Source organism: Hyaena hyaena, unplaced genomic scaffold (assembly GCF_003009895.1).
Source record: "Hyaena hyaena isolate Hyena2069 unplaced genomic scaffold, ASM300989v1 scaffold_32, whole genome shotgun sequence".
NCBI classification, from domain to species: domain Eukaryota; kingdom Metazoa; phylum Chordata; class Mammalia; order Carnivora; family Hyaenidae; genus Hyaena; species Hyaena hyaena.
The window spans coordinates 5,851,847-5,864,824 of record NW_024080663.1 but is presented as its reverse complement, the minus strand read 5'-3'; the positions used below and the strand labels follow the sequence as shown (position 1 = coordinate 5,864,824).

Sequence of the window (12,978 nt, the reverse complement as noted above, 5' to 3'; positions counted from 1 at the left end):
ATGGGATGGAGCCCAGCACTGGGCTCTGTGCTGATAGTGTGGAACCTGCTTGGGATTCTCTCTCTCTCTCTCTCTCTCTCTCTGCCCCTTCCCCATGCTCTCTCTTTCTCAAAATAAATAAATAAATAAAAATTTGATGAAAGGGGCCACAGGCATGCAAAGAAAGGAGAGTTTACAAAGGAGCACATATTATCTGGATTATGACAGTTTCACAAGGGTATGCATGTCAAAATTGATCAAATTGTATTCTTTAAATATGTGTACTTTTTTGCATATCAATTATATCCTGCTTTAAAAATCTCACTGGAAAGTACACTCTAAATAGTAATTTAAATGTATATTTAAATCAACTTATAACCAGTAAAAATGTAAAAGCTTACTTATATTTCCTAACCTTAACCTGTTAGACTTTAAAAAAAAAAATACCTTTTGACACTATGCCAGATTTGGTAATTATTATTTCTTTCCTACAATTTTTTCATAGCACTAAGGATGACTGGGAGATTTAATAAGTAGTAATTATGAATAGTGAAAAGACTCTTATTTGAACATCTTCCTTCTTTATTCATCCTTACTTGAATGAGGCTACAGCCATCCAATGAAAATTCCTATTATTGCCCTTCCCTCCAATTCAAAACAGCTCTATATTTCTAATATCCTTTCTCTTTTTTGCTTCTACTCAGTATTTCAAAGAAAAGTCTTTGGCTCCTTTCCAGTAATAAATCTTCCCACTTTCTCCTGCATTCTCCAAAACCCCATGCCACCTTCCTCCATAGTTTTATTATCTCCCACTCAACTCAACATTTCTTCTTATGATACTAACATACTCAAATTTTTCCTTTGTGAAAAAACTTTAATTTTACCATATTTTCTCTTAAAGCTACCATCCAATTTAACCGGTTTTATTGTTGTTGTTTTTTCACTGCCAAACCTCTGTAAATAAGTCAGGACTAAATTCACCAGGATTTGGTTTTTCATCCAGTTTAAAGGTTATCAGAGGTTGAAAAACTTTGTCTATAAAGGGCTTGATAGCAAATATCTTAGACTTTTCAGCCCATATAATAGGTTGTAACTATTCAACTCAGCCTAATGGAACCATACATAAATGAAGGGGATATGGTGATACATAAATGAGTAAGAGTGGCTGTGCTCTGATAAGACTTTATTTACAAAAACAGGCAGGCCAGATTTGGCCCACCAGAAGTAGTTTCCTGAGCCTGGTTAAGAGGATGGGCCCCCGAAGCCAGTCTGACGAGGTTAAATCTAACTCTGTCTTCTACTAGGTTAAATAACATAACTGCCCTGTGCCTCAGTTTCCTCATTTATAAAATATGAACAATAAATGTATTTTGAGAACTGATATAAAAACTGAATGAACTTATAACAGTGCCCGTTACACAGAAAATGCTCAATAAATGTTAGTTATTATTTTCACTCAAAACTACAGAACAACATTGGCAACAAAAACCTATTGGTCAAACTTGGAGCCTTCTTTTCTTCCAAATTTTCATCCTACCCGACCACTGTGCAACTCTCAACAACTCTACCACTTAATTTGTGTGGAACCTCGGACAAATCTTTTTATGTCTCAGCTTCCTTATCTGCAAAATAGGAGTTGACAGAACAATAGTACTGACCTGAAAAATTTGCTGTGCGGGTTAATGGGACAATCCAAGCAAAATTTAACAGTGTCTAGCATACAGGAAGTACATCCTCAATAATGTCTGCTATGATTACCACAAATATTAACTACTTGCTTCCATCTTGAAGTCTTCTGCACTCTTAGAAGCAATTTGTTATATACAGTAACTAGAAGGAGGTAGTCTTCAGATGTTAGTTCAAATATAACCTTTGCCACTTCCTGTGTTATTCTGGAAATATCATCTCACTGAAATTTCTTCATCTGTAAAATGGTGTGATATTCAAAGAAACAACTAAGAAAACAAATGAAAGCACCTAGAGTACAGTGCTTGATGGTGAACATGGTGCACTCATGTTCTATATCTATTGACAATTTTACTTAATATAATCATTCCCACTCAGCCTGAGGTTCTCACCTTGGCTTTCTTCTCTATACATTAATGTCCACAGAACCGCATCCTCTTTCATACCTTTGAGGTAAATCGTTCCTTAAACTACCTGTCTAGTTTTAACCTCCAAGCTCCAGATCCACATTTCCAATGGTCTGTTTGGTATATTCCTTCCACTTTCCAGGCTTTACCCACCAGCATTATAATCTCAACATGTCCTAACTGAACTCTCTTCTAGTCTGCCCTTTGAGTCAACTCTTTTCCATACATTCCTTAGCTCATTATCTTTACTTTCAAAATGCCTCCAAAATATTTTCTTCTTCCTTTCCATTCCCACTGCCACTTAGTTCAAAAGGCCACATTTTACCTCTAGTTGGACTATTTAACAACCTGCTAATTGGTGTCTGTCTCCACTCTCTTCTCACTACTAGACATTCTTCAAACTTCCGTCAAAATTTTGCTCAAGGTTTAAACAATTGTCTCCCTTGGGTCCTCTATTAAGTCACTAAGCATTAAGACACATTTAGTACTCTTTAAGAAATCACATGAACAGCTTTCATACATATCATCTATCAGTGACTTCCAAACTTTACTGACCACAATCTTGAGTAAGAAATCCATATATATTATATCATGACCAGGTATACTATACACATGTAATAGTTGTTAAGTTACATTAACACCTATAAAGTTTCTGAAACATCCTTATGTCTTTTTTTTTTTTTAAGTTTATTTATTTTGATAGAGACAGAGAGTGAGCAGGCGAGGAGCAAAGACAAAGGGAGAGAAAGAATTCCAAGCAGGCTCTGCACTGTCAGCACAGAGCCTGACGCAGGGGTTGATCTCACGAACTGTGAGATCATGACCTGGGCTGAAATCAAGAGTAGGAGGCTTAACTGAGTCACCCAGGTACCCTACATCCTTACATCTTATACAACAGTGTTGTGTTCTGATTTTTCTTTTTTATTCTTTTTCATATTTTAAAAATCCTGGTCACAATTCACTAAGTTGATGTCATAAATCAGGGCCCTCCATTGAAAACCACTGAATTAAAAGATATAATGAAAGCAAATACTCACCATATTCATGGGGGAAAAATGTTTAGGTGAAAAACCAAACAAACCAAAAGCAGTAAGACTTACAAAATGAAAACCGTAAGTTGCTTCTGAGAACCATAAAAGACAACTTGAAGAAATGCATACTGTATTCTCAGAAATGCTAAGTATGTAACCTCTCCTTAGTTCGTAACTTTAAAGTTTATAAATTTATAAACTTTACTCATCTGCTCAAAAATACCAATAGATATCTTTCAAAACTCCTGATGGAAAAATAAAATCCTGAACAAAAAAAGTAATAGAAGAGGAGTTACCCCTACCATATACTAAAACATACTTTACAACTAGAATAAGGATAGTGTGGTATTAGCACATGAGTAAACAAATCAGTGGGAAATAATAAGGTCCAAATACAGAAATAAGTGTATGTGACAGTTCAGTGTATTTATGATAAAAATGGCATCTCAAATCAGTGGGGAAAAGATGAATCATTTGATAAATAAGCAGGACATGTAAACACTCTAGAATGTATCAAGGACTTAAATTTAATAAATGACATCATGACAACATTCAATGAGAAAACACTGAAGAATACTACTATAATTACAGAGTAGGGAAGTCCTATTTAAGTCCTATTACTTAAAACCCAAGAACCACACAAAAGATTGATAAATTTATGGATTTTTTAATGTTTATTTATTTTTAAGACAGAGAGAGCTGGGGAGGGGCAGAGAGAGAGGGAGACAGAGGATCTGAAGCAGGCTCCACACTGACAGCAGAGAGCCCGATGTAGGGCTTGAACTCATGATCTGTGAGATTATGATCTGAGCTGAAATTGGAACAGTTAACTGACTGAGTCACCCAGACTCCTAAGATTGATAAATTTAAATGCAAAAATAAAATAAAGCACCATCAGCAAATCAAAAGATAAAGAAAGTCTGCAACTTATATCAAAGATTAAGGATAAATTTCACTTACATAGTTTCTACAAATCAAACTAGAAAAAAAGACCAATCATCAAAAAAAAAATAAAGGGTCAGTTCACATAAAAGGATATATAAATGTCTCTAAAGCATTTGAAAAGATAACTGAACTCAAAATGAGTAGTTTAGAACTCTAGATTACTATTAGACTGGATAACAAAGCTTGGTAACCACCTGTGTGGTGGTAAATCAGCCTTGATGCCCTACTATCAGAAGGGCAGAACCACTGCAAAGGGTGTTTAGCAATATCAAAAATACAAATACAAATGAATATGGCTATTCATCAAAGCATTACATGTAATAGAAAAAAACTGGAAGTAATCCAAACATCTATTAATGAACTGGTTAAATAAATTATAGCACATGAATATAAAAGATTATCATGCAGCTTTGGAAAAAAAAAAGAACAAATCACAACAAAAGAGTTAGAAAACCCTTTATGTACAGAACATAACTCAGAACAATGAGCAAGGAGCAAAATGCTACCGTTTGTATAAAAAGGAGGGTAAAGAAGAGAACATATTGTATTGTTTACGTATGCATAATATGTCTCTGGAAAGATATACAAAAAATCAGTAATACTTGTTGCTTATCTAGGTATAGGAAAGGGTAGCTAAGTGTCTGAGATAAAAAAGATACTTCTATCAACAAGAGCCAAAGTATGGAAAGAGCCCAAATGTCCATCAATGCATGAATGGATAAAGAAGATGTAGTGTGTGTGTGTGTGTGTGTGTGTGTGTGTACATATATATATATATATATAATGAATTATTACTCGGCAATCAAAAAGAATGAAATCTTGCCATGTGCAACTATGTGGGTGGAACTGGATGGTATTATGCTAAGTAAAGTTAGTCCATTAGAAAAAGACAAATTCTTATGATTTCACTCATATGAGGACTTTAAGACACAGAACAGATGAACATAAGGGAAAGGAAGCCAAGATAATATAAAAACAGGGAGGGGGACAAAGCATAAGAGACTCTTAAATATGGAGAACAGAGGGTTGCTGGAGGGGTTGTGGGAGGGGGGATGGGCTAAATGGGTGAGGGGCATTAAGGAATCTACTCCTGAAATCACTGTTGCACTATTGCTAACTAACTTGGGTGTAAATTAAAAAAATAATAAATTGAGGGGCGCCTGGGTGGCTCAATCAGTTGGGCGTCTGACTTTGGCTCAGGTCATGATCTCATGGTTCGTGGGTTCGAGCCCCACGTCGGGCTCTGTGCTGACATCTCAGAGCCTGGAGCCTGTTTCAGATTCTGTATCTCCCTTTCTCTCTGACCCTTCCCTGCTCACGCTGTCTCTCTCTCTCAGAAATAAATAAAACATTAAAAAAAATTTTTTAATAAAAAACAAATTGAAAAAATAAATACTTGCTGAATTAAAAAAAAGACACTTGACTGTGAATACTTTTATGCTATTTGCATTATGAACCATTTAAATGTACTGCCTGACTCTTAAAAAATTAAGTTTTGAAAACAGAAGACATGAGGCTTCTATAATTTTAGATATGAAATTAAAGTTTTTCTTTTTTGTCAATTTTTACATCTAGGGCAAAATACAGATCATGAAAAACCTAAATAAATGGTCCTATTAATTTATATTACAAGTAAGACTGACCAAAATAATTGTCGAAGTACATAATAAATTACTGAGTGCTGAAGATGTCTTTTATCTACTTCAAAAATAAGCTGTATCTCTCTTACCATATTGCAAATATTTTTTCAGACTGAACTTCCTGCTTGGAAACAGGAGGAGACACAGGAAATACAAATCACTACTAGAATGAATGGGGAAAACCTTATCTTTTAAAGTTTTTAATTTGACTTAAGGTTTTAAAATGCTCTGTTAAAGCTATTAAAAGGTAAATTCCAAAGTTAAAATAAAAAGTAAAAGGAGTCAAAGATTCCAATTTTATTCCAATCCATTTAGTATGCAGAGGAAGCGGACAGACAATGCACTAACACCTTTGTAGCACAAAAAAGATTATACCTCTCTGATTCTAAAGTTATTCTGTATATGTTATCTTTTAATGTTTTGGTATATTTGCCAAAGCATCAACACTTAAGACATCCAGAGCAAGTCATGTCACCTTTGTCTTTTAAATGTAATCAAGAGTTTAAAACAAAATGATCTCCACATTCCTAACAGCTTTCTCATCCTAATGTATGATAGCTTTTTTTCTTTACATTTTCCCCTTTTATAGAAACAAAAAAATGCACTTTGATAGGTTTTTTTGAAAATATTAAAATAGACAGCAAATGCAAAGCATCTAGATTGCTAGAGAACAGAAATTCAAAAACAGTTTCTACCTCCTTCTTGCCTTTAAATTAAAATTAAATTATCATTAAAAGAAAAAATTAAATAAGTTTAAGTTAGACCTCAACTTTCCAGGTCACTGAATATTTTTCATTTGAGGTATCAGTGATATTCTTACATGGCCTCAACAATAAGGGTGAGCCAGAAAGGTTTTATTTAAAAACATAAATTTATACCAAGGAAACTACAATTTTAAAAATTGTCTGGTCTCATGGAGCCTTACTGAAACTGAGTTAAGTTTCGGCACAACAAAGTAATCTTTTAAATTTCACCCAACACAAAAGTAAAATCCTAACAGATATCCCAAGGGTAAAGACAGTCAGAGTGGGAGATAATATTCAAAAGATTGCTTTACCTCAAAGGAAAAAAGATCTCCAAGGCAGCTGAGAGGCCACTGTCTTCAAGTCTGTTTCTGGAATGTGGACACCAACTACACACAGGCACACTCCTTCCCCAGGACATCCTGACTGCACACAATAGCTACTGACAACAATTGAATGAACTGTGGTTGCTATTTCCAAGCATGGAAATTTTACTATCTATAGACGCAAATTTCCCTATCTAAGTTAAGTTAAATGACACTTATAAACAATCTATTTAAAAACAAATTTGGTTACTAAGCACATTTTCAAAAGTCACAACAGAAACTATACATGTTTCTCATTTAAAGCAATCTACATGTTTTTCAATGCTTGAAATACAGAAGGAAAAACACCCACACAAACACAATAAATCTTTGTCAAAAAGCAGAGGAAGTGTTTCTCAGGTATATGGACCATATTTTATTGAGAAGCTTTTTATTTCGTCCTCATGCCTCATCCCTTGACACTTGCCCTTTGCTTTCTCTGGATAGCAGTGTGTTCACCAATTGTACCATGTTCTTCACATCCAGCTTTCTTGTGCAAGTGCCCCAAATCACAGTCCCCAACCTCCGCCTACCCCAACCCAGAAATGCCCGCTTGACCTCTGAGACTCAAAACAAGTAATTCCCCTTCCTCAAAGAATCCTTTCCTTTCCTTACTCTACCCACAGTGAAGCTCTTTCTAGAATTAACATTACTTGAATTCATATTACTTATAAATGACATTTAACACTGACAACCACTTTAAAATTTCATGACATCTTTCTCCAGACCATCTCCTTACTTCGTAGGTGTTCATCAGGTTCTTCTATCCTTTCTCTGTCCCTGGGATCTCCTACTCAGCCTATATACTCTGCACAGTCTGAGTTGGTTACTCTTCCATTACCACCTACACACCACACCTTTCAAGTCCGCACCTTCAACCCACATCAAATCAACCCGCATTTCATCAAATCAACATCTCTCTCCTCTTCTATAACAACCACATTCCGACTCCACCACACTCAAGCTTCTGCCTTAGATCAGACTGCCAATCCACATCCAGTTCCTTATTTCTACTAATCTAACTGAACTCCCTGTCTCATTCTTCTCAAGTACTCCCTTCACCCTCAATCCTTCTTATACACCGTAGTTCAGCAAAATACATTCTAACACTTTCAGTGGCAAGACATTTCATTAGAGGATAAATCCCAATTCTTGATTCATTAACATATGTAATACACACATGTGGGTGGGTGTGTATCCATACAAATGATTAGTTTCATTTTTTTAGATTTAAAAAAAAGAAAAAGTATTTTTCTCTATTCAGCTCCCTCCTTTAAGTGGAGTTACTACAAATGACCATTTGCCAGCACCGATTGTCCTCACAAAACAAAGACTTTTTGTACACTAATGACCTACTTCAAAGAGCATGTACTCTTTCAAAAAACTCAAAAATTTTAAATATCATTTCATTTATTTCAGGTAGTATTTTTAGACTGCTTCCTGCCAAGTAAGTTTTAAGTTTTGAAAGGAAGAGAGTTTTAGGTGTGACTCCGTGGGAATATCCACACATCGAAGTACACACAACTACTACTGATATATATCACACCAATACCATATGGGGAGATGGCACTCTAGTCATTATGGACCAAAATGTATCACTTGGATGCTTTTTGCCCCCACCAACCCATTTTTAATATAGCTTTCTTACCTTTTACTTTTGCAGTAAGTATTTCTGCAGCATTCTGAAGATCAACAGAATTGAGGTTCTGATGCTTATTCATTACAGACTTTAAAACACGGAGAAGTTCGTCCAGACGTATATGAATGACTTCTTTAAAACAATCTTTAAAGAAAAAAAAATATCCATTTCCCACCAAGTTTCAGGGATGCAAACTATGACAGATTCTGAAGCACACTTTAAGTAGAAGCAGTGGCCCCACAATTTTTGCCTACTATATGTTCACTTGTGTTTGCACCATTGCAATCAGTATATGCAGTTTATATAGCCTTCAAAAAATTCATAATCAGTAAAGATTTCAGTTATAGTATAGTACCACCTTTTTTCAGTTTTCCCAGTCTAAATATGTCTCCAGATTTCTTTCGAGGCAACTTTATAAGGTCAGTTTTTCCTGTTTTATAGTTTCGACTATACCATGCTTTTTAATATATATGGTAACAGAATTGAAGCTCTACAATGTCTAATATATTAACTAATACTAAAGAGCACTTACATGTCAAGTTTCCACATTAAAATTGTTTCTTTGTATTAGGTAATTATTAGATTAAAACTCATATAAGAATTACCATTTAAACTGGCCATTTTAAAAACTTGTTATATAATTTACATATGATAAAATACACAGATCTTTATATGGTTCAATGAATTTGTGTACTTTCAGAAAAACTGAGTTAGTTGTCATGATGAAAAATTGAGACATCATTCTCTTGAAAACTCAAAATCTTGGTTATAGTGGGCTTACATCCTCCTTGGCCATAAACAGCTGTAACAAAGCAGTACTGCTCCCTTAGGTACACCCTCCTTCCTAGTCCCTACCTGTCCATTAGGTACGCCCTCCTTCCCAGCCCCTACCTGTCTACCCCCAGCCCGCTCTACTCATTTAAACCAACTCTGGGCAGATGGAGGCAGGCAGGATTTTATAACCCCCTGGAAATAAAGTGGCCATATGATTTATCATTCAAATCAAAACACTAACCAAGTGAACAGGGGAGTGCTACCCATAATCATGCCAGCACAACAGGCATATTCCTGGATTGCCATCCTAGGCAAATAAGAAGGTATAATCACCCTGAACTTTAAAATCCCTCAAGTAATCCCTAAACGTCTAAAAACACAACTACCTTAAATGCAATATTCTGATGTAATTTCCCTTTCTGTAACCTTACATATAGCCCTAGTGTTTAATAATCGTTAACATTTATTAAGGGGTTCCTAGGTGCTAGGCACTGTTAAAAGCACTTTAAAAGGTATTATCTCATTTAACTTTCATATCAGTCTAATTAGGTAGATAATTTTAAAATACCTATTGCACAGTTGAGAATACTGAGGCACACTTAAGTTCACCAACCCCCTATAAATACTGGCCATATGATTTATCATTCAAACCAAAACACTCTAAGCAAGTAAAAAGGGGAATGCTACCCATAATCATGCCAGCACAACAGGCATACACCTGTGGGGCCAGAAACTGTGGGGCCAGATTTTAAACCCAGGGTGTATAATTATAGAAACCATGCTCTTAATGTTATACTGGCTCCCTAGTGAAATAGCTTAAAAAACAAACAAAAAAAAACTTTTAAAAATAAAATGTCATCCTGTAATTATACAAATTCTTCAGATATGTTAAAAAGATAACCATTAGAAAGAAAAACTGTCTTTTAGAATTAAAAAAAACTCTACCATCATCCATCAAATATTCCATGTATGATAAGAGGTGTAGGCAAGGTGGGGAGGTGGAAGAGGCAAACAATAGTTCAGGGAGTGATGGAAGCAAAGAGAACAGAATATCTTCAGGAGAAAACATGACTCATTCACCCAGTAAATTTTAATGACAGAAATAAAGGTGCTGGCCAAAGTAGCCTTAGAAATGAGTGAGCCTATTAATACTAAAAGCAAATGAAATGCACAGAAGTATTATACTCTGGTTGACAAAGTATTTCCAATGACGCTTCAGGTTAATGATTCTGATGTTGCTTTACACATATACTAGAATTGAACAACTGGGTAAATGGATGGTGGATGGTGGGAACCAGGTATCTCGCTGTTGGAATAGAAATTCACAAACAAACAGGAGAAGGATGCTATAATGATCCATATTGTGGTAGATTACAGTTGGATACTTCAGTAAGAATTCATGTTTGGGGGCACCTGGCTGGCTCATTCAGTGGGGCATGCAACTCTTGATCTTGGGTTTGTGAGTTTGAGCCCCATGTTGGGTATAGAGATTACTTGAAAATAAAATCTTAAATAAAAGAATTCATGTTTAGCTTAATAGAGACACAGGTAGCTATATCTAATATAGAAATATTTATCAATATGTGTATTAACACAGGTTAGCATACACACATATATTTCTTTGCTCTGTCCGCTCAAAGGGCCTAAAAGAAATGAAACCTACCACCCTTAACTTGGTTTCTAATACTGATCTCTAATAAAAGAAATCTGGGATGCTTAGAGAAATGGATGATTCTAGGACTGGGGCAGGAAACATATAAGATGAGTTAGAAGCAGAACCAGAAAGTAAGAGCTTAGAAAAAAACTAACCCTCACACTGAATAAGGTATACCAAGAGTATACAGGAGCCAACTGAGAGCTCCTAATGGCCAAAGCTAGAAAAATGTGAGCAACAAATAAAGTAGTACTGGATTATAACACAAAATATAAAATAAATATAAAGGAGTATATACTGACACAAATAAATGGAAGTGGAAGAAAAGAGAGAAACTTCTTGTACAGAAGAATGCCAAATAATTTATATAGATATTTTGTCCTCAAGGATGTGGAGTATGCACATAGTAACTTCCTTTCAAAGAATACAGTAGAGTAAGGTGGACAAAATGAGTAACTTTAAAGTAGAGAAACTTTACTATTAAGACAGGTGATCAAGGTTGACATTAACAATGATATATCATGTTTACAGTAATTATTCTTGATATGATCCATGATGGAAACAGTACTTCACATATGTTATCTTTTTCCTCAATATCCCAATCTAATCACGAGAAAAACATCAAATTGTAATCAAGGTGCATCCTACAAAATAACTAGTACTCCTTAAAACTGTCAAGGTCATCAGGGCACCTGGGTAGCTCAGTCAGTTAAGCATACGACTTCAGCTCAGGTCATGATCTCATGGTTTGTGGGTTTGAGCCCCGTGTCTGTCCCTGTGTTGACCGCTTGGAGCCTGGCACCTCCTTCAGATCCCGTGTCTCCCTCTCTCTCTCTGCCTCTCCCCGGCTCACACTCTGTCTCTCGCTCTCAAAAGTAAAATAAACATTAAAAAATAAATAAAAAATAAAATAAAATGACTGTCAAGGGCATCCAAAATGAGGAAAGTGTGAGAAACTGTAACAATCATTGAAGGCCTAAGGAGACATGAGAATTAAATGTAGTATAATAGGATCCTAGAAGAGAAAAATGACATTAGGGAAAATTTATGGAAGTATGAATAACCTATGGGCTTTAATCAATAAGAATGTATCACTAGTATCAAATATTGGTTCATTAACAGATGTACTACACTAATGTAAAATATTAATAAATAAGGAAAGCTCAGTATAAGCATATGAGGGAATACTCAATACTAACTTCTCAATTTTTCTGTAAATCAAGAACTTTTCTAAAAATAAGGTCTATTTAAGCCAAAGTATGGAAAGAGCCCAAATGTCCATCTATGGATGAATAGATAAAGATGTGGTATACACATACAATGGAGTATTACTCGGCAATCAAAAAGAATGAAATCTTGCCATTTGCAACATGTGGATGGAACTAGAGGGTATTACACTAAACGAAGTAACTCAATCAGGGGAAGACTAATATCATATCACTTCACTCATATGAGGAATTTAAAATACAAAAGAGATGAACATAAGGGAAGAGAAGCAAAAAGAACATAACAACAGGGAGGAGGACAAAACATAAGAGACTTAAATACAGAAAACAGATGGTTGCTGAAGGGGCATGTTGGAGCGAGGATGGGCTAAATAGGTAAGGGGCATTAAGGAAGACACTTGAGATGAGCATTGGGTGTTATATATAGGGGCTGAATCACTGGAATCTACTCCTGAACACATTATTGCACTATATGCTAACTAACTTGGATGTAAATTAAAGATAATGAATTAAAAATAAATAAATACCATACATACAATAAAAAATAAGGTCTATTTAAAAAAAGAAATACAAACGGGCAATATTAGGAATTTTACATACTGTTGGAATTTTCCCCATGTTACTTTTATAGTTAAAAGTTTTAATTTCTAGGGAAAATGTGGTATGCAGTTTAAAGAATTATTTTAAATGATCACTGTATGGTCTATTTTATAATTGTGGATGTTAGCTCATTCAGTAGGTTTAGTTGAAACAGTACAGCTTAGTGGTTGGTTAAAATATTATCTCTAGAACCAGACTGCCTGAATTTGAACCTCAGTTCCATGGTTCATAAACCTTGGGTGCATTACTTAACCCCTCTGAGCCTCGGTTTCCTTGCCCATAAAAGGAA

General features: G+C 35.2%; 1 protein-coding gene across 1 annotated transcript in view; it reads right to left on the bottom strand.

Annotated features, from left to right (window-relative positions):
• ARHGAP29 (Rho GTPase activating protein 29) overlaps positions 1-12,978 on the bottom strand; it is a 66,687-nt gene that overhangs the window by 37,355 nt on the left and 16,354 nt on the right. Inside the window, exon 3 of the mRNA XM_039228469.1 lies at positions 8,445-8,579. Coding sequence (XP_039084400.1) covers positions 8,445-8,579 — 135 coding nt within the window. The remainder of the gene's footprint in view (positions 1-8,444; positions 8,580-12,978) is intronic.